General features: G+C 38.5%; 3 protein-coding genes across 3 annotated transcripts; 1 reads left to right on the top strand and 2 right to left on the bottom strand.

Moving 5' to 3' along the window:
* The first annotated feature begins 104 nt into the window (after nucleotides 1-104).
* On the top strand, nucleotides 105-18,565 carry LOC143447185 (polycystin family receptor for egg jelly-like). The gene is made up of 27 exons (XM_076947152.1): nucleotides 105-192; nucleotides 281-374; nucleotides 4,340-4,496; nucleotides 5,109-5,287; nucleotides 6,854-8,452; nucleotides 8,544-8,684; nucleotides 8,753-8,939; nucleotides 9,058-9,260; nucleotides 9,345-9,533; nucleotides 10,165-10,442; nucleotides 10,518-10,640; nucleotides 10,720-10,869; nucleotides 10,933-11,065; nucleotides 11,686-11,756; nucleotides 11,827-12,217; nucleotides 12,324-12,520; nucleotides 12,651-12,800; nucleotides 12,866-12,994; nucleotides 13,067-13,222; nucleotides 13,294-13,418; nucleotides 13,728-13,901; nucleotides 13,967-14,166; nucleotides 14,266-15,259; nucleotides 15,323-15,517; nucleotides 15,589-15,728; nucleotides 15,796-17,612; nucleotides 17,925-18,565. Exons 2-26 carry the CDS (start codon nucleotides 314-316, stop codon nucleotides 15,960-15,962), a joined length of 6,489 nt encoding a protein of 2,162 aa, XP_076803267.1. The 5' UTR covers nucleotides 105-192; nucleotides 281-313; the 3' UTR covers nucleotides 15,963-17,612; nucleotides 17,925-18,565.
* LOC143447189 (fibrinogen-like protein 1) lies at nucleotides 3,012-4,299 on the bottom strand. Its single transcript, XM_076947160.1, has 2 exons — nucleotides 3,986-4,299; nucleotides 3,012-3,801 (listed from the first exon to the last, which is right to left on the bottom strand). The coding sequence occupies exons 1-2, from the start codon at nucleotides 4,263-4,265 to the stop codon at nucleotides 3,092-3,094; spliced, it is 990 nt and encodes a 329-aa protein (XP_076803275.1). The 5' UTR covers nucleotides 4,266-4,299; the 3' UTR covers nucleotides 3,012-3,091.
* A 3,155-nt stretch (nucleotides 18,566-21,720) lies between the features above and the next one.
* On the bottom strand, nucleotides 21,721-24,260 carry LOC143447045 (uncharacterized). Its single transcript, XM_076946966.1, has 4 exons — nucleotides 23,927-24,260; nucleotides 23,546-23,690; nucleotides 23,344-23,453; nucleotides 21,721-23,029 (listed from the first exon to the last, which is right to left on the bottom strand). Exons 1-4 carry the CDS (start codon nucleotides 24,176-24,178, stop codon nucleotides 22,742-22,744), a joined length of 795 nt encoding a protein of 264 aa, XP_076803081.1. The 5' UTR covers nucleotides 24,179-24,260; the 3' UTR covers nucleotides 21,721-22,741.
* Between the last annotated feature and the right edge of the window lie 1,113 nt (nucleotides 24,261-25,373).

Below are 25,373 nucleotides of genomic sequence, written 5' to 3'. Positions count from 1 at the left end.
CTAAAAGTACTATTTTGACGTCACAACCGATTATACACTCCTTTTGTCAAATCCTAAATATGGCCTTAATATCTCTGAGGTAAACCATTTTGCATATTCAATTTACAGACATTATAGCTGTATTGAAAATTTAGCGGCAATTTTGCTGAAGAAATATTTGGTTACTCTAACGTGACATCATACAATCACCAGGTAATATTTTGTCAGTTAATTGCTATTATGTTGTATACGTCACATAACTCGAGATTAGAGTTAAATTGTTATATTTAAATACCGGTAGGCTCAACAAGAAACGAAATATCAGGAATTGAAAATGTGGTTCATGAAGTTTGTACAAGTTGGCTTGGCTGTTACATTTATGGCTGGATGCGCAGGTATGCTTTGTAGATATCAGCTTGTGTTATGAAATAAGAAAATGCGACTTGGTTAACCATAGTATCATCGTCCAACTGCTGGTTTGCCGGCCACTTATGGCCTGCCAAGTCAGTTTCTTTGGGCCACACACATTTGCATGTTTCGCAGCAAAACTTGACGTTACAATATATACGCGTTCATAACATTAAAGTGCAAAATATAACTGATTTTAAAAAGTTTAATGACATACTGATACGGTACGGTACCGATTGCAAGGTATATGAAACAATTATTTCCAGCACACAGATAAAGCCGGAAATTGACACCATACATCAACGATTGTTAGCTCAGAGAACGATATGGTTTGCTAACAATCAAGGAATTATGACATTAGTATCAGTTTTTAATTAGGTTTATCACTATTCACAATAGACAATTATTACTTCATATTAACAAAGCATTTGTAAGTATTTACTAAACCAACGCTTCACAAAAATGCATTTAAAGCTGATATCATTTTCAAAAACTAGCTAGATATATTACCGTAGATAGCCTATGCCAAGGCTTCCCAAACTTTTTTGCTCCCGACCCCTTTCAAATTTCTGAAGTTTTCCGGGATCCTTCACGTTTAAATTGATTAGCAGTGCGAAATATACATTAGTCATTAGTGACAATTATTGAGATGCAAAGACTGAATTCAAGCAACCAGAACTCAAAGCCTACTTACTACTTTACACATATGTAGGCTACTGGAAACAAAAAAGCACACACATTTATTCAGTGTGATTGGTGCGACTGCTTTCTGCTACAAAGCAAGTCCAGCCGTGGCTCAATATCTGTTAATGCTGGTCTCAAGGCGGTTTCAATGTTGATTAGGCTGGAACGATATTTTGTTTTGATTGTATTTTGTATTTCGTGTAAAATTGGTATAGCCTACGCTGTGCGACCCCTGAATTTCGTTACGCGACCCCTTGCGGGGTCGCGACCCCCAGTTTGGGAAGCCCTGGCCTATGCTATGTACCTTACTTAATATGCCTGACTAGTAATGGTTCTGCAGCTGTTCGCTGTGAAATCGCTGCATGGAGTTGGCTTCCAGGAGCAGGGAGCGGTTTAATATTACAGGTGCAGGTTTCACAAGCCACAATAATGGTGGGCAGTTGCAGTTGTTACCGCCTTGTAAAGCCCGATGATATTGCTTGCAATCGTAGTGATAAAAATAGACAATCATAGACAATATACACATGTAAGCTGCCGACGGTGGGTCATGTTTGGGTTGCAGCTGCCTCCTCCCCTTTCCTAAAGAGCCTTAAAGAGCCCCAACCCTGATGTCTTTATACCAAGAACAGCTAAATACCCAGGACGTTCAGCAGCAAACTGCAAGAGAATCGAATCTGCAATCATAATGATAAGAACAGACACAAAATATCAACGACATAATTGGAGTTGATTTCTTTTACCGATTCGACAGCGTTATAGCACTGTCATTCTTCTACGTCAGGCGGCCATGGAAAGTTTACTAAAAACTTAGTCTTTGCCGTCTTGCTGTATACACCATGTTTTACAACAAATTAACTTAAGTTTTCAAGCGCAGATTCTATGATATTTTATGCCAATACATTTTCTACGTATTAACTTTTTATATTGACAGCGTTATGAAGTATTCGGCGGTTGAATGACAAAATAGTTTGTTTGACAGGCAGCGGAAGTTATAACTTTGAAAACAATATCCGGGTACAAAAGTGATTTTCAGGAGTTTGTTTGAAAAGTACGCGTTATAGGGAAATCAACTAATGCGGGGGCGACATATCAATGCAGTTCTTACCAACAACACATATGATGATGTTGTAGGTGCAGGCGATAGATACGAGCGGGCGCGAATTCTCATATTTATCGTTTGTTGACAAGCTATTGGCTGATTATAGCACAGCTGCAAATATTTGGTGCTCATGCAAGTTAAGACTTCTTAGCTTGGTCGTTCTCCCGGTCGTCGTAAAATGTTAGACGCGAAAACTGATGAAGCTTCGTTTATAACAGAGCATAATGGATAAAATGCTTTCTCAAAAACCTTATGCCTCCACTATTTGCATTGGCTACGGTATATTATAGAGTGCAGCGTAGTCTTCAGAAATGTGAGTGGAAACATTAATTTTCCAACCGCCATGGAAGGTAATAATGACGTCATGTTGCTACCACTGAATATATTTGATGTTTATTTCTCTCTCTCTCTCTTTGTCTTTCTTTTGTTCAAATCCACTACTGTTGTCCACTACTCCACTACAATAGGAAAGTCGTGTAGGCAGCAACTTAAGAAAGTCGAAGATTTTTGAACAGTTCGCGAAATTCTTCCACTTTTGCCAAATCGCCTAAAGTTACACTGAATCGTGACCAGGCCTGGTCAGTGATGTAATTATTCAACCTGGTTCTTGGTCGACCTGCTGGAGTGGGTTCTGACACTTGTTCTCACCTATTTAACTTAAGATGAAGTTGCGACTTATGCTGAGTGTAAGTTGTATTTGCCGCGTTGAACGCGATTCAAAATGTCAGACAGGTTTGTCGAGAGTTTTTATTAATTTCATGAAATTGAATCTTGAAACGTTTTTACTGAAAATGAGATGTGAACAAAAAAACTATGAAGATTTCAGTATACGTATACGCATCATACAGTATACGATAGACGGTGAAAAGCAAGGAATTTCTGCAAGAATATTTTAGTAATTTTGCATGAGTTAAAGTCGTGTTAATTGCTTTCGTTGTGGTTATGATAAAAATTCATAGACACAAAACGCAAAGCGGTATCTGTTCCACTAAAACAATACCAGCCTTCCCAGAACATGTTGTAATAAGTCATATCCTGCTTGTACTTTGGATATGGTTGGTTTAGGTTTGAACCTTCGCACCGTTTGCGGTTATACCACCAACCTGACTTGAATTCTCGGGCACAATGGCGGCTGTCCTCTTTATTGTTGTCAACGTCTGGAGTGCTGAAATAGCCGAAATAAATTGGAGGCCACTTGAAACAATCGGAAGCATTAAAAGGTCGGGCAATAGTTAAACCATAGTTAAATTCTTTTGGACTGAACCAAAGTATGTAATATTCAGCAAATGCTTTGACACCATCCCAGTCTTCAAGATCAAACCCAAGTACTGGTTCTGTTATTACCGTCTGTGCCCCTTCTGTAGGTTCCGCTGTCTGCCTCGACAACCGATAGATATTTTCCAATCCGAGCCAATATTCACCCCGAAAATTCCCGAACCCTCTGACGTAATCATCCCACCCCCTATTAAAGTTGACCTCCCCGTTCATTCTTCTTTGTATTGTTGTCCAGCCCTTCTTAGTTGAAACGAGCTTCATGTCACAGTAGACGTAGGTGAACTGGAATCGTTCCTTGAGCCATATCGGGTAGATACCACTTGATGTTGAACCACTTGCGTAGATGCTCGTGCATTCTGAAGGGAAACAGTAAAAGAAAAGTAATACAGAAATATGGTTTAATTTTTTAAAACTGCTGTCAACTTTAACACAAAAGATTTGATAAATCTAGAAATTACTATAAAACTGAATAACGTTACATAAAATTTATATGAAATTCTTTCCAACTCTTCATAACGTAATTGAAATCTGCTCTGCCACCTTTTAAGAAACCGACTAAGTTTTCAATGTTTTGAGCGGTTTCTGCGCTATCGATGGAGTTTGCGTGCATCTGTTGCTGGTAGTGGCAATTTTGGACATTACGTAACTTCCAGCTTGTTAGATTTTCCTGACTTAAATTTTCTCCAACTTTGTGAACTCGATGCAATAATCTACTAAGTTTGTCAGTGACTGCATCACAATGCCACCAATGGAACGTCAACAATAGAACAAGCAAATGTAGAAACCATCTTCTGATGAAACTTCGTTTATTTTCCAACATAGTTGATTATCTTTTTTCCTGAAAATCAACGCTACTAATTCTACCACTTTTACAATTGATATCTGATGTTACAGAATGCAGCGTATTGTTAACAAATGCGAGTGGAAAGATTGAGTTTCCAACCGCAAAGGAGTGTGTTAATGACGTCATGTCGGCTGGTGCCAAGTCGTGGGAAATTCAACTGCAAAAGAGAGAAGCTGCATATTTGCAGTTTGATGAAGTTTTGTTCAGGTAAGGGCGATTACTCGTCTAAAAATGGTTCCATGGTTTGCACATAAAAAGGCATTCGTGATGTCATGTGGAACAAGTTTTTGTAGTGTTTAGGTTTATGTAGTGTTTGTAGTGAAGTAGTGTAGCAGTAGTGTAGTGTAGTAGTAGTGTAGTAGTGTAACATTGTTTGCACATAAAAAGGCATTCGTGATGTCACGTGGAACAATTTTTTTACCCAAAAATTGGGTATTTACAAATATTTAGCCTTGACTCAAACGTAGCTAATCTAAAGTCTCACAGCAAATAATCATCACTATGCTTCTTCACTCGTGTTTGCACAAGAATGCACTATGACGTCAACAAACAGTCAATATGCAATGAATAGAGTAAGGTACTCAGTTATCGAACGGCAATGTGGACTAGTTTAATTGGCGACAGCGACCCTAAACCAACCAAATAGCGACCCACTTTCGACCCAGGGGTTGAGAAGCACTGGTTTAGGCAATATCAATCTTATCAATACTTTATTAAGATCCTTAAAATAAATAAATGTTTAGCCATTTTGCTTTGGGTGATCCGCTAAAAGTCCATGTAAAGTTAATACATTTATTATCGATATATTTTTTTATGCAGTTGCACAAAAGCAGAATTGAAGTTAACCAAAGCAGATGGAACAGTGAATGATATTTGCAAAACTAAAAAACCATCTGGTTATCCCAACTTTGTGTTTGAAAACAATATCACGATTACTATGGAAAGATACACAACGAAATGCAGCGAGGCAAATATTTCTTTCGTTTACAACCGCATCGGTAAGTAGAAATGTGCAAGCAGTATAAGTAAGGCGTATAAGAGGTGGTCTCTCTTCGCGGATACGCTCACGTTTGCGCAGTGAAGTTTGAACTCAGCGTGCATTTTATTAATTTTTACACAAATGTCAAATACAACAAGAAGAGCTCGTTTAAAACCTGTTTCAGGATGTGAACTTTTTATTTACTGTGCATATTCCTTTTCATGTATAAGCCCTTCACTATGACATATAGGCTACGATCGAGGCGCTCACGCTCACATTTACGCAGCAAGCCCCGAGTACCCACTGCTTTGAGCTTAAACCCGACGAACCAATTCACGTTTCGATTCATACAACGAGTCTTACCAACTTAGGTAAATCTACGCGCCATTTGTCGACCAGAGTAGATGAACACACACAGTTAAAACAAAAACTATCTTAAATCAACCATGAAACACCGTATTAACCATTGCAATGGCTGTCAATCCAGCAACTTAACCGTTAACTATTTTCAAATACTTAAAACGTGCAAAAGTGATTACGAGAGTAAAATTAGCGAAGTTATATTAATCAAACAGAATAACCAAATTAAACATCTCAATAAATAAGAGTTTGAAAATTATACATCGTTTTTACTAGAATTTTTGCATGACAACATTAACTTACTTGTAGTAACTGTTACTCAAATTGTTTATTTCATTGCATTGTAGCGCTGTGCTTCCTCTTGTCTTGGTAACATGCGAGACCTTACAGAGAGCACCAAGTTGTTTCTTCGTTTTGTCTGACAATTGTCGTATTTAGTCATTATTTACCCAGTATTTATAGTCAGTATTTATAGTATATTTACCCAGTATTGAGTCTTGAATTCCATTGTTACTCTGAAACGAAGCTAACTGTTTTTTACCATCGCTTCGTGTTATGTAGCATTTCAATTCTTTCATTTTACTCTGATAAGGGACTGAAGTTAGACCAAAACAAATTAAAAAGTTTGTTACAAAGATGCCTATTTCTGCACACGTTGTGCTGCCAGCAATAATGTGGTATTTACTTATCATTTTGCAAATAGCATTTCTGTCGCTTTAAGTTGCGTAAGCGGGAAATTTGCAAAGACAAATAAATTTTTGTATCTGTCTATAATTTGTTGATTGAAAGAGTAAAACTATAATCCATTTGCAGGTTAATTGAAGTGCTATAGCACAAGTTGTGTCATAAATATTGTAAAGTGACAGCCATTAACAAGATTAATGTATGATACGTCTCGTATACGTTGTTTTCTTTGTTTTACTTTGCTGCTAATGGCGCGAACATTTGGCACATGCAGTTGCAAGTGTTTATGTGATTTTTTATCTCATTGTTCTCCCATTATGATAGAAAGTCGCATATCTGATTCAAATCTAAAATCTGTTTGTAGCTTAACGTAACTATAGCTACAAGTTTTCTGCTCGGGCTCAGAAGTTTTTACTGTTTGATTCAAAAATCTGCTCACGTTGAAGGTTTCTTAGAAGTAACACTGCTTTGCAGAATACAATGATGTATCGGCTGTACTAACATTGTAGAACAGTGATTTACGTTTTAAATTTACTTTAAGGTTTCCGATTAATGACCGCCAGCACATACGTTCAAACCGGACAGAAAGTCCAGTTCGTTGCCACCTTGACCGGAGCAGAGGGTCTGAAGCTCGACTGTGAGATTTCGTACAATGAAAAGAACGAAACTGATTTTTCAAGTAAAACTCTCACAGCTGAGCGGTCGTTCGTGTATCCGGGAAGTTACTCGGTTCGTGCGAAATGCCGTATCGATGGAAGGGGTAATTTACCACCTTTTGCAACTCAAGACCTGGTTCTTTACGTAGAAGATTTTTTATCGGTTTCAAAATTACAAATATCCCTCCAACAAAACAACTTCCAAACATATCCAGCCTCAACTGAACTCATCTTCCACCACAGATATTACTTTCCCATCTCCTACGCTCTCATGGTGGATGACGTCATCATAACCGAGCTTCAGACGTCACAAACGTTTGATAATAAGAAAATTTTGTCGAACGAAACGGTCAAGTTCGAACTGAACTCAACCATGCAACGATTGGTTGGACCGGGAAAACATGACGTCATATTATTATTGCAAAATCATGTTTCTTCCGTGACGTATTCCGAACCAGTCATATTCTACGAAGAGATCAAAAATCTTACAGTTATGACGAAACAATACGTCGGTCTTCGACCTAATGTTTTCGTCATAAACGTGACAGTTAGTTCAGGAGCTCCGGTAAATCTTGCAATCGACATCATATTGAATCGAACCAGGCTGTTGGTCTTCAGAAGTTCTAAATTCTGCACACATGATTGCCACACGATGGCGATAGAGGCAACGTTGCCTCAAGCAGATATTTACGAAGCTGTGGCAACAGCTACAAATAATATCTCTGAATTGACGTCATCCGCATCTTTTGAAGCGCTGCCACAGATCCACGACGTATATATTACGTCACGGGGATTTGAATACGAAACCCGTAGAGAGGTATTTATATTCATCAGAGGTGACGTGGGAAAGTACGAAATGAATTTAACAATCGACGAAAATGCAGCGAAGAATTTGACTTTGACGATTTCAAAGACGAAATATAAACATGTGGGTTTGCCAAATCTACCGTTTGATCCCGAACCTTACATGCTAATTAAAAACGAAAGTCATTTCGACGAAGCTCGGGAGGTGGTCGTGCTTATCAGAAACGAAAAACAATCGTTTCGTTTCGTTGGATATGTCCCGAAAGCTTTACCGTTGTCATGCTTGGAGAGCGTGAGAATTCGCGACGGGAAAGTTGGCGGTGGACTCGACGAACCTTTGAAAGTGGTTGAAGAGTTGGTCTTAAGCGTGGACCTTAACTTCATATGCACTAGAGAGCTATTCACCGTTGATTACAAATGGCGAGCGTATCGAGTGACGTCTAAAATAGACATCCCAAAAATAGGCGATGAAGTTCAACTTAACCCAAGCTCAGGTACACCAGAGCTTGTTATAAAAGCCGATGACTTGTTACCTGGGATGTACGTCATAAAGGTCAACGTCAACGTCACTTCTGACGAAAGATTAAACGTAATAGAAAAGGGCGATGACTATACCTTGGTAGAAATTCCCAAGAGAAAATTAAATTTTCTAATCAAGGGAGGAGATGTGGTTGAGGCTGGTGAGTCGATAATATTAGATTTCTATGTTAAAGTTTTGCTGTTTCCCGTTACAAGAAATATTATGTTGAAATGCCTAATCTCTATACACAGGAATGAACACAAATATTTTAAAATTTGAGTCTTCAATCGACTTTAACAAACACGAGGGAAATATCAAACTTGACTGGTTTTGTGCCGTCACACAAGAAGATCTACCAATGACAAAAGAGATTGGAAAAATACAAAGAAAAGGTTTGAAAATATTTTCTCATTTTAGATTTTTTTGATCAAAAATTGAATTTTTATTTTTCACTTCCAAGGTTCCTGCTTTGGTTGGCAAACTCTTTATGTTACTGGCGATGACGTCATGGAAATTTCCATAGACAAACTGGTGCAAAGCGACCGTTATTACGTCAGGCTAATCGTATCGGGTCCACATTATGACGAAACGTTCGCCGACCAGACGATTGTTATGAAATCAACTTCAATCCCGAATGTTACTTTAAGGCGAGTTTGCAGATTTTTTTTCTTCCTACTTCCATGAGCTTAAAATTTATATTCTTTAACCTAGAAACTCTTTTTATTCAAATTCCATTTAAATTTAACGTTTTTCTTTGATCGTCAGGTGCAGGTCAAATTGCGGGAAATTTTTTTCTCCACACAAGCCAATGATTCTCCAATTAGATTGTGACGATTGTACACGTCACAGTTGGGTATTGTCACTGAAATCCGGACAACAATTAAGTTTGTGCCAGAACCGACGATTCTGTAAACTTAATAATTCGATACTCAACATAATTAGCACGTCATCAAACGTCACAGGAATAGGTGAATCGTCATTATATAAATTTTATGTCATCAATAAATTAAAAGTAGACCATCATGAAATTAAACTTTGAACTTGACATCCAGGATACAATGTTGACGGTGACATGGCATCGGCAACTCTAATCCTTAACCCATTATCACCACCTAGTGGCGGTAGTTGCAGAGTTACACCAAAAAGTGGAATCGCTTTTGTCACAAAATTTGACGTCACCTGTTCTGGCTACGCACAAGGCCAAGCCTCTTTGAAGTTCAAGTTCTCTGTCAAGGAAAAAGGTAAAACCTCATGTTGTAGCAAGTACAAAAGTGCTAAAATTAAAATTACGTCAGAGTTATTAACCCATGGTAGACTAAACCAATACTCAGGTCAATTAGGATGTGAATATTTTTGTTTATTACTTAACTTTCCACGGGCTCTAAAACCTGACAATCGACAACAAGAAAGTTTTTGAAGTGAAAATATTGTTTGAGATATTTTTGTACAAGACTTATTATTTAATTTTTTTTCAATATAGTTTATAAATTTAAATATCAAATATCAAACGGCTTACAACTTTGATTTTAATAAAAAAACGCTAATTTACGATTTAAAATGCTTTAAATCAAATAACACACCTGATGTATAAGACTACGATGAGGAAATATTTTCCTGGTTTATTAATTTGCGCTTTTTTTGTGCTGAAGCAAAAATGGCGATTTGTTTTCGCGTTAGTAACTGCAATACTCAATAATAAGATTATTTAATAATAATTTTTTAATGTTTACTCTTAAGAAGACAACTGTCTGTGGCCACATCAGGTTGGCAAAACTTTTAACGAACACGACCCTTGCACTTACAACACGTCATGCGGTGTTTGTAGAAGGGATGTTATGAATAGATTAAAATCTAATATCGAAATATTTTCAGGCCACGATAATCTTCTGCAAAGTAGTTGCGATCCGAACCTCTATGACCTCACATTGTCGTCAGAGGACTTCGTTTCTGACGTCACGATTTCGATCGCAATATGCGGCCTTCGTCAGTCATGCACTGAGAAAAACTTGACCGTGAATTTGAGGAAAACTCCCGACGTCAACAAACACCTGACTAGTGACGTATTTTACGCGATTTCGAGCCACAATCTGCAGAAGACGGCGCAGGTTATACCGCCATTGTCTTCAGCAAAGATTCTCAAACCGTTTCTGGTAGGTTTATGACGTCATAGTATCTATTTATGAATGGACCACTTCAAGTGCCTGCATTGTTCTTTCGTTTTACAGATAACTAAGATATTAGATCGAACCGCGGATTATCCGCTAAATACGCTGACGTCGGCCAAGCAAGTAGCTGATGTACTACGCCACCTTACGGAAAGTTTTGGCGTCGCAAATGAGCATCACGTGGTAAGAGCAGAAATATTAAAGTTAATGTGATAAATTTAAAAACTAAGCACAGCTAACTTAATTGCTTTTATAATTTCAGTACCAATTGGTGAGAACTTTGAACCGAATAGAGCTCATCATTCATAAACATTCTAGCGAGGGCGATGATGATGTCATAAGGTCAATTGCAGCTTCATGCGTTGTCGTTACGTCACATTTGATGGGATTTTCCGACGAAATTCGTTTTAAGGTGACAACTTGTATAATACTACTGACGTAACAATTCAATCCTTCAACGACAATTGTTGCAAAGATCAAAGAAACTTCGCGAATGACCCGGCTGGGCAAGCTGCTTATGACGTCATTGGTACCAGGAGAGGATACGATGACGTTTGAAACAAAATCTGTTCAAGGAAGATTTCTCAAGTTAAACAATGACGTCATTAGTAAGTTTTATTGAGCAGAAATATCGAACTCGCTGTCCACTTTGAGCTCAAGTGCGACACCCGACGAGTTTTGTTTCATGATCTTCTCGGAAATTGTTGGCTGCGTTCAATTTTATTACTCTACAAACGCTTTATGCTTTTGCGTTCAGACGCCGACTCTGCGGCTTAAAAAAAGAATTTTAAACGCAGTTGCTAATACAAATATTGGCCAGACTCGCTTCTGACAAGTGCTAAGCTGTAAGACGATGCCTAGAAAAGTTAATTTTTTTAACGAAAATAAATTAAGAAACTAGAAGATTGAAATTTGTCTTTTGTCGTGACGTTGAAAACCCAATAACAATGATTATTATCATTTAATTAATTTTATCTTTTAATGTTTTGTCTTATTTAATCTTCAAACAATACATAACTAATTATATTGCGCATGTTTCTGGTGTAGGATAAGTTTTGTGGAATAAGCTTCGCAATGTTTGGCAATGTTTCGCAATGTTTCCAATTTGGCTTCATTATTTGTCGTTTATTTTCCTCAGTAGGCCGCGTTTTGCAACGATTTTAACTCTTTGACGTTACTTAGTGGCTTAAATCAACCGAAACGTAGAATAACGAAAAACCTTTTTCAGATCCACTCAATGACTCTTCATTTCGACTTCCAAACATACAGACACTGAACAATGAAGTCATCAATGTCGAGGCATAATATATTTAATTTGCTTTAATTTACACGATTTAACGTGAAAATGAGACGATTTCATGATTTCCAGGTCTTCACCTACGACTCGTCCATCAACTTTAACACGAGGACCCACAAAGTTGAACAAGTCACGTCCGTCTCCATGACAACGGGATGGCAAAACGAGATCCCGATCAGTCGCAACGAGGCCAAAAATCAAACAATTGGCTTCCCCTTGCCAGCACAGCCTGGTAAAGGAAACATAACAATGAGGATTGAGAGTGAATGCGACGTGGCTGGTTGTCACAGCAAAGCCGCAGGTTGGGCTTTGTTTGATTGGATGCTCTACAAACGAGATGGAAACGACCTCTTTCTTACAATTCATGTCGAAAACATGGATCAGAAAATTGAAAATTGTACAATGAGCCTGGAAACTACTGACCAAAGCTCTTTCAAAATAAAGAAAGAGTTTCACGAAAAGGGTTTGTTTACAGAAAATAAGAGTCACGGTTTTCATGTTTGTAGAGATCAGCATTTCTCTAATTAATTTCTTGTATTTTTGCAATTTTCCGTCGATTTTTTTCTCAGAGTCTTTGTACACCTGGTCGATTTCTGAAAGGTCGCTTCCGCACAGACAAGTCGAACTGAACGCCACAGTGTATGTTGATCTCGGTGCGGGTTATTATCGCATTGGAAGTTTGATCAACGTGACATTCACGTCATTCATACTGAACTGCTTGCACTGGGAAGATCGAATGCGCGACTGGGGCGAAGGCTCTTGCAAGGTCCTATATTTGATGTCGATGTTTGTATCATGTGAAAGTTTTGAAGCAGAGTTTAAACCAATTCATAGTTTAACTTTTATTTTTTTGATCATTCCAAGCATTATGAGCAAAGTAATGTTATTATCATCAGGTCCATCAAAACGCTGGGATATTTAATTGTGAATGTGACGTAGACCAGGTCACACCAAACAGGTTTAAGAGGAGCGGAGAGGAGGCGATTCCTCAGATTATATACGCTTCCCATCTTCTTGTGTTTCCCAACAAGATCAATTATGACCAAGTAAAGATGTTTATGAAATAATAGACGATTTTAGTTTTAATTGTCAATTATTGAATTGTTTTTAGCTCTCCTGGAATCTTTGGGAGCAATTCCAACAAAATCCAGTAATCATCATCGTTTTATCTGCTCTTTACGTCATCTACGCTCTTCTCCTTATATGGGCGAGAAATAAAGATAAAAATGCGGAGAAAAAAGTACAAATTTATCAAACTATTGTCAACTTCATGAAATGATTTAATCAAATTTTAATATTAAAATTATGAAAGGGACTCTTCATTGAAGTTGCTGACAACTCACCAAACGACCAATACCGGTACTATGTTACAATTTATACCGGTAGTCGTCCAAACGCCGGTACCACCGCGGCAGTCTGCATGAGACTGCTGGGCAAAAGACAAAGAAGCAATGCCCACGTCATAAAAGTAAAAAGATGACGTTTGCCATTATGTATGATAGTTGGTTCCGACGTCATAATGATTGATTGTTTGTTTAGCGAGAAAACGACAACATCCTATCCATGGGTAGCGTGCAATCGTTCCTCATTACCACACCACGTAGCTTGGGTGACATCAAAGCAGTCAGGGTGTGGCGCAATGACGGAGGGAGCAGTCCTGAGTGGTATGAATTATTGACAAGTTAACTGCAGTTGTATGAATTAGAGTTTAAAACGGTCCTTGTATTGTTAACCCGGAAAGCTATATGAGTCTCAAACTAGGCCCTAAAGTAAAGTTTATTAAATGGACCAAATTCTTCTTTTAATGCTAATCTTAGACTGTTCATTTTTAAGTTGTGTTCTGCAGGAGGATTTTGGCACTTTATGCGCAAGTAAATTTGTGTAATGAAAGTGCCTGTATAGTGTGTAGTGAAAGCTTGGCCCGACTTAAAACTCTTGCATGAATTAGTTATTTATTGCAAGTTATACGTCAGGTATCTGGAACGTATGATTGTTCGAGATTTGGAAACAAACGAGTGTTGGTTCTTTCTGTGCGGTACCAGGTTCAGCGACGTCCTGCAATATACATTCCGGGCCACCACGTTAGAGGAACTGCAAATATCTAATAAATTGTTCCTCTTAAAGTGTGAAAACCACTTTAAAGACAGGTATATTTCTTATTGATTTCACCACGCTGTGCCAGATTATCATCTCGTAATCTTCTCATTTTCAGACACGTCTGGTATTCCTTATACGGCATGAGGCCTTGGCAGCAATACGTCATGACGAGGGTGGAAAGAGTGGCAACGTGCTTTCTCTTCATATTCCAGGTAATGTTAACATCTATGATGTTTCATGGCCACAGTTATGCAGTGGATGGAAATGTGCTGACATTCGGGCGTTATTATTTCAAGTGGTCTCACATTGTCGTCGGTAAGTTCAGTCAAACGTCACTGAAAGACCAGATGTTTATGTCTTTCAACTAATCAGGTTGTTCAAGTCTTAACAGTGTTGTTGTTTTCTGTCATAAAGGTATTGAGAGCGCTTTGATGTGCTTTCCCGGGCCGTTTCTTATTAGCCTATTGTTTCGTCATGCCCAACGACGAAAAGGAAACAAAAAATCGAACCCTGACAAGAACGTACAATCCACAAAACTCACCAGAGGGCAGCATAAAGCAGCCACGTCTCTTGTGCGTAGTCATGACGTCCAAACAACTGGCACCACGATGAAAACAGACACCAGAAATATGTCACAAGTAAACAGTGCGGAAGTTGACCAAGAAAGAAAAAACGCTGGTCAACATAATCCAGACGACAAAGATCGTCCGTCAACATCGAAAGAAATATCAAAACTTGTCATCAAACAACCGTCAACTTTCCCTGGAAAATTTGAAATTATAAACGAAAAGACAAGGCGAGAGAAAAATACCCGAAAATTAAAAGACTTGTCGATGACTAAAATAGCTACTTCGTCGCGCGTTGAACAAGTTGTGCCCACTACGTCATCGCCAGCTAAAAGTGTGACGTCATCAAAAATGACAAAGTACATTCCCTCGCGCGTTGAAAGGAATGCGGCTGCTTTGTCACCACCGGTGAAAGGTATGACGTCGTCACAAAAGAAAAAGTCGAAGTCTTCCCGCGTTGAAAGAAATGTGGCCATTACGTCATCGCCGGTGAAAGGTATGACGTCGTCGCAAAAGAAAAAGTCGAAGTCTTCGCGCGTTAAAAAAAATGCGACCATTACGTCATCGCCTGTAAAAGCTATGACGTCGTCGCAAAAGAAAAAGTCAAAATCTTCGCGCGTTGAAAAAAATGTTGCCATTACGTCATCGCCGGTGAAACGAATGACGTCGTCACAAATGAAAAAGTCAAAATCTTCCCGCGTTGAAAAAAATGTGGCCACTGTGAAAAATATGACGTCGTCACAAACAAAAAAGTCAAAATCTCTGCGCGTTGAAAAAAATTTAGCCACTACGCCATCGCCAACAAAAGCACTGACGTCATCAGTAGTCAAGCCATCGGCAAGGTATAGTGCTGGTTGCTTTTGTTGAAATCAGTTTGTTCGTGAAATAAAATTGTTTATATCCAGGCCGCCATTGTCTGCTGCTGAAGCGCAGCAAGAGTTTACAATCCTGGAAATTGATCCCAACACGCTGGATCCTCTCGCCATTGTCCACTTTTCCATCTACGTCGCCTGGTTTTATATCATTGCAGTTATGATCACGTCGACTGTGATTTGTTTACTGTACGGCATGACGTATGGACTTGAAACCTGCAGAGATTGGTGAGCAATTGTTACCAAATAATAAACAGTTAAGATTACGTCACACCTGCTAACACTTGATCAAATTTCAGGTTGGTTTCGTTCCTGAGCGCTTTCATTGAAACAGTTATAATTCTTGAATCTTTGAAAGTGGTCGTGATTGCATACTTCTCAGTGCTAAACAATCCGAGACACGATCTTCGCGATTGGGTTCCTCCTTTGCCACCAACAGGTTCATATCAAAACTATGATTTAGTGGGCGCTTTGAACGCGTTTTTATGATTTATTTCTTCATGAAGTGAGGCCCCGCTCTTACGTTAATCGTGGCGCAATAAGGAGAAAACAGAAGAGAGAAAAACCGACCAATCCAATTTATCGTTCTCCAACGCGTGAGAGAACCAATCGCAAGATAAACACGCAGGAGAATATAGAAATGCGAGTCATCAAACAACGTGTTTCTCCATAAGGCTGATTTGGAAGTGTTGCCGAGTCACAATGCTTTTTACAGTAGACTGTGTAGTTTACTATTTTAAGCGAAGAAATATTTTATATGATTGGTATAGTATGGTATGGTACGGTACGGTATCGTTTCCAATTCTACAACAATACTGAAAAGTAACTTCCTATCTTTAAAATACTTGTAATTTATTTCAAAACTACAATTTTGATAAAAATAAATTTAAGAAAACGTGTATAGCAAGAAATTTGATTTAAAATCTGATATTCTGCCCATCGGCATTTGCCACCAGCTTCCTAAGCCGCCTGGGAATCCCCTCAACCGATATGATGACTAATTCCTGTCGCATGGAAGACGTAACACGTCATATACTCTCTTTTCAAGTTCAAGTCGGCTTGGTAGAGTAGAATTACTCCTTTTGCCAACCCCAAAGAATAACATTTCTCTGTGCCACGTCATAACTTCTCGCTGGTCACTCATGCGGACAACGACGACTCACCAATCTCTTAGGGAACTGGACGTTCCTACTTTAACGAAAAGCATAACGGTGGTTTGAGAAGCGGGTTGCGAATGCTGATTGCGTTATCAAATTTTAACTTAAACTCCACCCTGTACATATTTTTATGTTTATTTAAATTACAGGCATTGTGTTTAAAGATAGGGAGTTACTTTTCGATATCTTTGCGCTGTACATCCACCTAACTAGTGAATTTTTTTCACGACCTTCAATCGATGATTTTTCGTTATTTGTTTCCTATTGTCCAACTATTTAAACGGTAGTTCAACGGTGAATTGGAGCAAAAATCATTATAGTCTTGCCAAAGTCCATTACAACATCGGCGCCGCCAAGTGTCGCATCATCCCAATTCTGGAGACTTTAATGTCTCTCTCAATTGATATATAAATGCCGATCAAATGTCGTAACTGAATCTTATAATAGCTAATTTGAATAGATCAAAGTTAGTTTATTGAATATTCTTATTTGATAGTTACATACTAACTATTATTTTAGGGGTGTACAGACCAAAATACTCTACTATTATTCGCTAAGTTAATTTGTTTCGGATCCAAAGTTTCTAAATTTATTATAAAACCGTTTGAAATTTACAAAATTAAAGTTGAATTTCAAAATTGAAGCCCATAAAACGCTTTATAATAGCTCTGCAAAGTTATTTGTGGTTAGAATTTGGCGACAAATGGCAAAACGCAGTCAAATTCATGGCGACACGTGTAGTGCCTGGTATCGCGTTGTGAAATCAAATTCAACAAATATTTCGGCTGAGCGTTGCAATGCATGCGTTTAAGTATGATGGAAAACCGATTTTATAAATCAGAAAAAGAAAAACTGAACTTGAATGGATTACGATTTGGTTCTAAAGCATTCAAGTTCATTTAAAGTGTACACCCCTAATCCTAAACTATGTATCGACTACTACTAAATGATCTTCAGTTGAATTCTCAGAAAAGTTTTCAAATCTTCGCACAAGAAGTGGACAGCAAGTGAAACCGACCAGTCTGCGAGGACCCGAATTCTCTCTTATTGTCTTGAACATGAAGGTAGCAGCAGATCGTGGTTGCAGTGGAATCGGAGACAACATTCCAATCTTCTGATGTTGCAACACACTCAGGGATGCAATCCATCTAGTGACAAATGATCAAGTATGTACAAGTTAGTAGCAACTAGTTACAGATTTAATTTAACCCCATTTAATTTCGCTTCTTGTGTTATTCTCGTCAATTTGAAAGCAACGGTGTATCTGCATAAGCTGCCTTTCAATCTACCATAGCACTAAACTGTAGTTGTCGAAGTTTAACCATAAAGCAGTAAGCATCCAGCATGTGCATGATTACTTTGTTTAGTTAGCATTTAGAGACTGATCGCTATGAACGCGTTGTCTAAAAAGTGAAATTTAAACAGACTCCGAATAAATTTATTGTGGTAATTACTGATTTTTTTATATATTTTATTAGATCGTGGTCGTTGTACTAATTCCGGATCCGGTTACTCTGTTGAAAAATGATCCACCAACATCGTTCGATCCATCGGCTCCACATAAAGGTTTTCCCTGTCAACAACACCTGCACCTAACGACAACATGATGACATGTCTTGCTGGTACGTCATCGTCGATGTATCAGCGACAGATGCCAAAGAAAATTTAATCATGCACCGAGCAGCAACGTCATCAGATTTATTCAAAGATTATCATCGGTGCAAATGTTCTGAACAATCTAGGGCTAGACACTAACGCCCAATATTATTACCATATATGGCCACAAGAAACCGGGCTTCCGCCTGGGATGGGGTTTCTTTTACGATGGGTTTTATTTTCCCATCCACTGATGTACAGCATTGAAGTTATAAAGAATCAACAATATTTTGCTTGAACATATCACCTGCTGGTCTGCTATAGTCTGGATAACCTGGCTTTAAAGATGGAAGGTTTAGCTTGTTTTTTTCTGTGTTATTGAGTTTAGTGACCTTGCTGGTTGCCATCAGCACCTTGACACCACCATTATTTTCCTGCATGTTTTAAGCCATCGAGGCTCTGTCATTTGTTCACGTGCATTATCGCATGTTATCAGCAACTAGCACTCTTTTTTCGTCCCCACCGCGTCAATGATGAAAAATAAAATGATTGATTGAATGTGGACGTCTGGTAGCTTACAGCAAAAAGTCTGGTTACACGAACTTAAACACAAGTGGACTTGTGGCCTGTACAGTATAAAAGTTTGCCAGATTTGCGAGTGGAGTGGAAAATTACCGATGTGGCGAAGGAGTTATTGCCTCAGGCGAGAATAACAGCTATGGTTGCTATAGGCCTAAGTCTAACCCGTGAGCCCCTTGATGTGGATATTCCCCAAATCGGGTACCCGTTTCCGGCAAGGTTGAACGAAATACAAGACACGAAAACTTGTACAATAAAAACATAATGTACGTTGTTAGTCTTCAATTGGTTTAGAAAAATCTTGATATTTCGTTACTTTAGTATTCTACTGTAGCCTAAACCAGAATAACATTTGACCTAAATTGTACCTTTCATCTGGCTTATGTGCATAAAAATTGCAAAGTTTATTTCAAACAACCATTGTCTGTTATCTAATGGAAATTTTGATTGGCTCAGAGAATTTTATACTTGTCTGTTCGGTATCCAAGTGGTTCGACTGCTGGCCTCACAACAAACCTGGCTTGTGTTCCGTGTTGGATACCCAGAGGCGATACCTTTGTAATGTCCTTGGATGCAAATATCCGTTATTTTTGCTTAACTGCTCAAAAGTGAAAATCATCGTCCCAGGAGTACCGGATAATCGAGAAAGCAAAAAAAAGCCAAAATAGCCTGAATGTTTTCGAGCTCTTAACGATTGCAATAAGCTTGTTCACATTGCCGTTTTAAAAACAGCTTTTCCTCTGAGGAGTACTCTAAAAAATGGTGGTATTTGAGGCACTATATCGCTCTTGTGTTCAAATACCACTGTCGGCGCGTTAGAGCAATAATTTTCGATTGACTCTATTTCACAGGAAAAATATCGTGCGTTCAAACTATATTTTATGGATTCTTGCTAGCCTAACTTGAATATTATAACTTCGTAACCTAAATGTAACTTCAATTCAACCCCAAATAGCGTCAATCAACTCCTTGTATGTACCCATTCTCCTAACTTACCCGCTGATCTTTATCTATGACCTGCATGATCAACTTACAATGAAATAATCATCACGTTTGTCCATTTTACCGGCTTTGTATTAACTTCGTAGTAAACCAGCCGCAGTGGCGACACGTACGGTAGTTTCGGTGACGATGCGTAAAAGAACCATAATTGAGCTATACGTGTAAAAAAGCAATTGTGAGTTGCACTGCAGTGTTGTAGCCTGGTATATTAGACGCGGTCAGACTGCAACCACCTCACACAATTGCTTTATACAGAAGGGGTGGGAAAACTGGATCTAATACACAAGTGCACAACCAGATGACGTCACACTTTGAGTAGCTGTGGTCTCGTATACAAAGGTATCCTGTGGTTGTACACTTGTATACCAGACCCGGGAAACTGGTCTCAGTCGATGGTCGCATTTCAGTTCACTGGGAATCAATCATTAGGACACAACGTGAAACGTAGGCTAAGTATAACAAAATATAACGAATCTTGTTTATTTATAGCATCTAATGTTCTAGTGCTTGCACTGAGGTTGTTTATCATGAGCTGCTGGTACAAAGGCAAAAGTTTTGCCTCTTTTTGTGGCAGAAACCAGTAGGCTACTTAGGCCTATGTCAAAAGTTAGTAAAAACTAACAACCAAGATAAATATTTTCGTATGGATCAAGAAAAACGACAAGAATCAAAAAACCGAAATAAGTCAAGAAATGGAACAATTAAAATTATAACTACTTCATAGGCCGACTTCTATTCGCCAAACCTGGTATAGTAAGCCTCGTAATACCATACTACAGTATTAAGTTATTAAAAGGAAACTTTCCGATTATGACGAAACAATGGCCAATCGTTTTGGGTTCAAAACTACAGTAATCCATTCAAACTACAGTAATCCTTTGTAATCCATTCATTAACTGCGCAAAGGTTCGTATGACAACAACCAAATTTTAATGTTGTCGAAATGCACTCATGATTTATCGGAAACCGTAAGAATCGTTTTGACAAAACTAATTCGGTACAGAGTTTCGGTACTTTTCTAAAAAAGTTCCAACGGTATCGGTACAAAAAAGTACCGCGGTTCAGTAATTCGGGATTGTAGTACCGCGGTACTGCCCACTAGGGATGTGCCGCGAGGAAGATTATTCGGGTTCGTGCAAACCCGAATATCATGAAGGTCGACACGAACGAATCCCGTATCTATTCGTATTTGAACCAAACAATAAAATTTCCTCCAAAATTTGTCAAGTCTTGCTTCTAAAATGACATAATCGATAAAAAAAATCGCTTTCTTTCGAAAAATAGTGTTTAAAAAACGATCGAGAAAGCAAAATCGTCAGGAAAACGACCTTCATTGTCAGTAAAGCTGACCCTAGTTTAGCATTGTCGGGAAACTAGATCATCATTTTTTTACGAAAGTCAGCAAATTTATAAGTAATACTGTATTCGGGTTCGCCCGAATCTTCCATAAAGGCGATATTCGGCGAATCTATTCGGGTTTGGGTTCGTATCGGCGCATCCCTACTGCCTACCTACGGCTGTTCTAGCGTCTCTTTTCACCTTGTCGACTCTGACAAGTGAGTCGTTGGGTTGTAATAGACGCTGTACTTTGCCTGAGTATACTTTGAAAACATGCGTAGACTATCTCGTGAGACTTGAAGAACTGTAAAAGATTATTTTGTATCTGTGAGAATTTCGATGGATTAAAGAAGGAAAGAAACTGCAGGAAGTGAAAAGGTCTACCAGCTGTAGACAAAATGATTGGCTGTAGTAGCAACGCATAAGAGAAGTTCACAAGAAAAACTTTGTGGGAAGATGTGCTTGTTAAAGTCATATGGACACCTAAAATACAGTAGATCCGCCGTTTATAGGATCCATTTTTCCTGGAATGGAGGTGGATCATATAAGCGGCAACTACTGTAGTTTCAACTTCATCACAAAAATTTTAAATAAAAATTCTTTGCAATTTCATCACACTACAGCCTAAACGTTTAAAATTATGAAAAAATATACCAATTTTAATTATTGTTCCCTACGGCCTGTGTAGTAACTAGTAAGAGTATTCCAGTGTATAGATATGCGAATGCGTTTCCGTTTAATCAACCTACTCCACAAGACTAAGCTTGGTCAATGATTTAATTAATCATACGTGAAATCGAACACAGCGTGAGCTACTAAGGCAAGATGATTGGATAAATGATTATTACAAAGCAACGAGCTACAAAGGCAGGTTAAAATAATCACATTAAAATGTTGTTACTAAAACTTTACAGAAACAGTTAAGGCATGTCAATAAATTACACAATTTATATTTTTGGCACATTACCGTAGACAAAAGCAATTGCACAAGGTAAAAAATTAACACTAAATGGCCACTATATAGTACTCTAACAAGCTTACACACGTTTGGTCAGTATAAACCTTAGTTACATTCTATTGGCACCAGTGTTAAAGGCAGGCAAAACATAACAGCCATGACGAAAATGGTATGGTTTGATAATAATGTTTATCCTCGAAATGAGGAAAATTTGTGCTCGACTGAAACCCAGCGATAATTACTCATCGCTGGAGCCCCGGTTACCGAGCTAGCTTTTGAGCAAGTTCCAATTGTCACACCTTTCTTAGTTTTGTTGTATAATTTTTTATATACTATTGCCCGAATTGGGAACTGTGCACACCTCCACCGAACAGGAGCAAGTGTGGCTAATGTCTTGTCTAAGGGCATTACACCGTTATAGCGCCACTGGGGATCGAATATGCCGCATTTATTGCGAGGCCAACGTTCGAATCGTTCGGCTACCGAACCGACAAAATCAAATATTAACTAAAAATTCTACGATTTTAGCGGAAGTGAAAAGTAACAAATGACACGATATGATATCAGATGGATTAAAAAGAAAAAGCAGTTATTGTGGCTATGCAGACAATCTTTGATCTCGCTGCCAATTGTACTTTCTTTCAAAGTGATGAAGTTCAATATTACTCAGTCAGCCTCATACCAATGTCTTTGTTGAAATAACAAAAGATACCAACGCACAGCATATGACAGGCATGAGTGTGACTGGGAATTATATAATGATGTTTATGAAGTTCTATTTTCTCGTGAAAGTTGATAACTAAAAAGTGACCTCACATCCGCTCAGTATCTGAGCGACTGAAAGAAGGAGACCAACCCACCCCACCGCTGAGAACGAAACATTTTAAAGCAAGTAAATGATCCCAGAGCGAGCAGAAGCCCGATAGAAACCCACATCTCTCTCTTCATCCGGACCACTACAGGGTGTTCCTTCATCCAGTCGTTCACCACTTCTCCTCCCACATTCTTGTGGGGGAACGGTTTGTCAGGAATCTGTTTGCCGAGGAATGTGCACAGTGGGTCCCAGCCTTGGTTGATGTCATAAAGCAAAAACTTATCGGCAGGCGCATGCTAATAAATGAAAAAGAGTCACTGCAAAGATCTTCACTCAAAATACAAACTTTACTGGGGTTAATTCTCGAAGTGACCGATCAAGCTCATTGAAAAATAGATAATCAAGATATTAGTTTTGAGAAAAAATGGACCATGTTACATTAATAGTTATCTTATAGATCCAAAGTCCATTAAAATTCATCTACATGCTCACACAGTAGTAGGCCACTGATAAAATCACAGTCAGTACATTGATTAGTTCACAGTTTAAATAAAAATTTAATACTCATTTACTCCAAGTGTTATTCATACCCACCAATGCGTTAGCTCACCTCTAAAACATAGGCGTTGTGTTGTCGATATTTCTGCTTCAAAATCAGCTCGTTTGTAGTAATTTGAATCCAGGGAAAGAACTTCATCTCATTTCCGAAAGAAAATGGAACTATTAATATTTGTACGATGCTCATGTTTACTAAAAACCAAGCTCGTGCCACCACATAATATGAGCTCGTTCCCACATTTAGTCTAACCAACCAATCCGATTGTAATGGCGAAAGTATCTGTGTCCATTTGGGGAAAAGGTCAGCATCAGTTTATAGATTGTATTGTTGGCTATCTGATTTATTTGCACACAAGTGCTCTTGTACCACTCATCTTCATCGCGCAGCATTAAAATGATCTAACAGTAAAAGTTGATAATTTCATTGCAGTTGCTTGATTAATCTGTTTAAACTAAGTGGAAAATAAAAATACAAAGTAAATAAATGCTACTTGCTACAGCAATTGCTCGTTTGAATGCTAAAAAGACAGGACAGACTTCTTTGGCAAAACCGTTACTGATATTTCTGAAATATTCCAAGCTCAATTCTATGAAATACTGTACAAAAACTTAACAAGCAAGAATGGTTTGTTAACCTTAGCATCCGGAAAAGCCCAGTGAATTTCTTCCCAGAATCGGAATGCTGGCGCATCCATCACAACATCGACATCTTCATACATCTTTTTAAAATCTTCTGTACTTCCTCCAGTGGTCAAAATCCTCTTCCAATATTTACCGTGATACCAGAAATGCTCCACAAAATCGTACACTTTGTAACCAAGTTCGCTTAAAGCGATGTTCAAAGACTTTGTGCCAGTTTTAGGGTAACTCGCAACAATAATTTTCATGTTGTAAACTAATAGTATATTTTAACAAACAATAACATTTGAATTAACAGAAAAATACCTAATCAACAGAAATTTTGCAAATTACAAAACTAAATAGAAGAAATAAACTTATTGTAACATAGAGCAGGTTTATGCTGTTTTTGCCTAAAGCAATGAAATGGCAGCGCAAAGCAAATTCTAAATACATCCTGTACATGGGCACCGGGCTGAAAAGCATGGCACTTTATGACAATATTTTAACAGTGCAAGATAGGGCACCAATTGTATTTTCAGTGTGGTAGATTCTACAAAAACCCTTTGCATTCTTCTTTTGGCAGAAAAAGAAGACATTATGTTCTTTTCGAAACGAAATAGCCAAAAAGAACATTATTTGTTTGAATATTGCGCTCTTCCCAAGTTGATGTTTGGTACAGTCTTCAAAAAGGTTTAAGGTGCAGTTGCCATACTTTGATATGGTACGATAATAATCGAGTCTAGTTTACAAGTGCACAACCAGACGCAGCTGCACAACTCGAGTAGCTGGGGTCTGGTATACAAAAGCACATTGTGGTTGCTTACTTGTACATACTGGGCCCTGATAATAATCTTTATCATTGAATTGAAGAAAGTATTTGCACAACTTAAACCTGGGGATGATTCTTCAAGCTAGTCTTTGTGCAAGTTCCGATTGTCACAACTTTGTTTATATAGTATTGCCCGTATTTAGAACTGTCCACTTAACAGGAGCAGGTGTCATTAATACCTTACCAAGCCATGCAAAGATTTTCTTCAGTGCTTAGTCTGAGGTTAAAGATTATTATACCATCATGGTATAATATCTTCACATACCAATGATACCGCAATAAATGTGGCTTGTGTTCCACGTTCGATACCAAGTGGCGCTAGCCTATACCGTTGTAATACATTTCCATAAAGCATTAACGACACTTATTCCTCCCTGTTCAGTGGACCTGGTGGACGGTTCTAGGTCGATTCAACCCGCGGTCGATTCAACCCGCGGTCGATTCAACCCGCGGTCGATTCAACCCGCGGACGATTCAACCCGCGGTCGATTCAACCCGCGGACGATTCAACCCGCGGACGATTCAACCCGCGGACGATTCAACCCACGGACGATTCAACCTACTGAGCTTTCACGTACTTATGGCTTAGGTTATTACCAAGTTCGTTTGTAGCCAATTGTAATCTTAATATT

The sequence above is a fragment of the Clavelina lepadiformis genome, chromosome 2, assembly GCF_947623445.1.
Source record: "Clavelina lepadiformis chromosome 2, kaClaLepa1.1, whole genome shotgun sequence".
In the NCBI taxonomy this organism is placed as follows: domain Eukaryota; kingdom Metazoa; phylum Chordata; class Ascidiacea; order Aplousobranchia; family Clavelinidae; genus Clavelina; species Clavelina lepadiformis.
The sequence above is the reverse complement of the archived record's forward strand: the minus strand, read 5'-3'. Positions and strand labels throughout refer to the sequence as shown.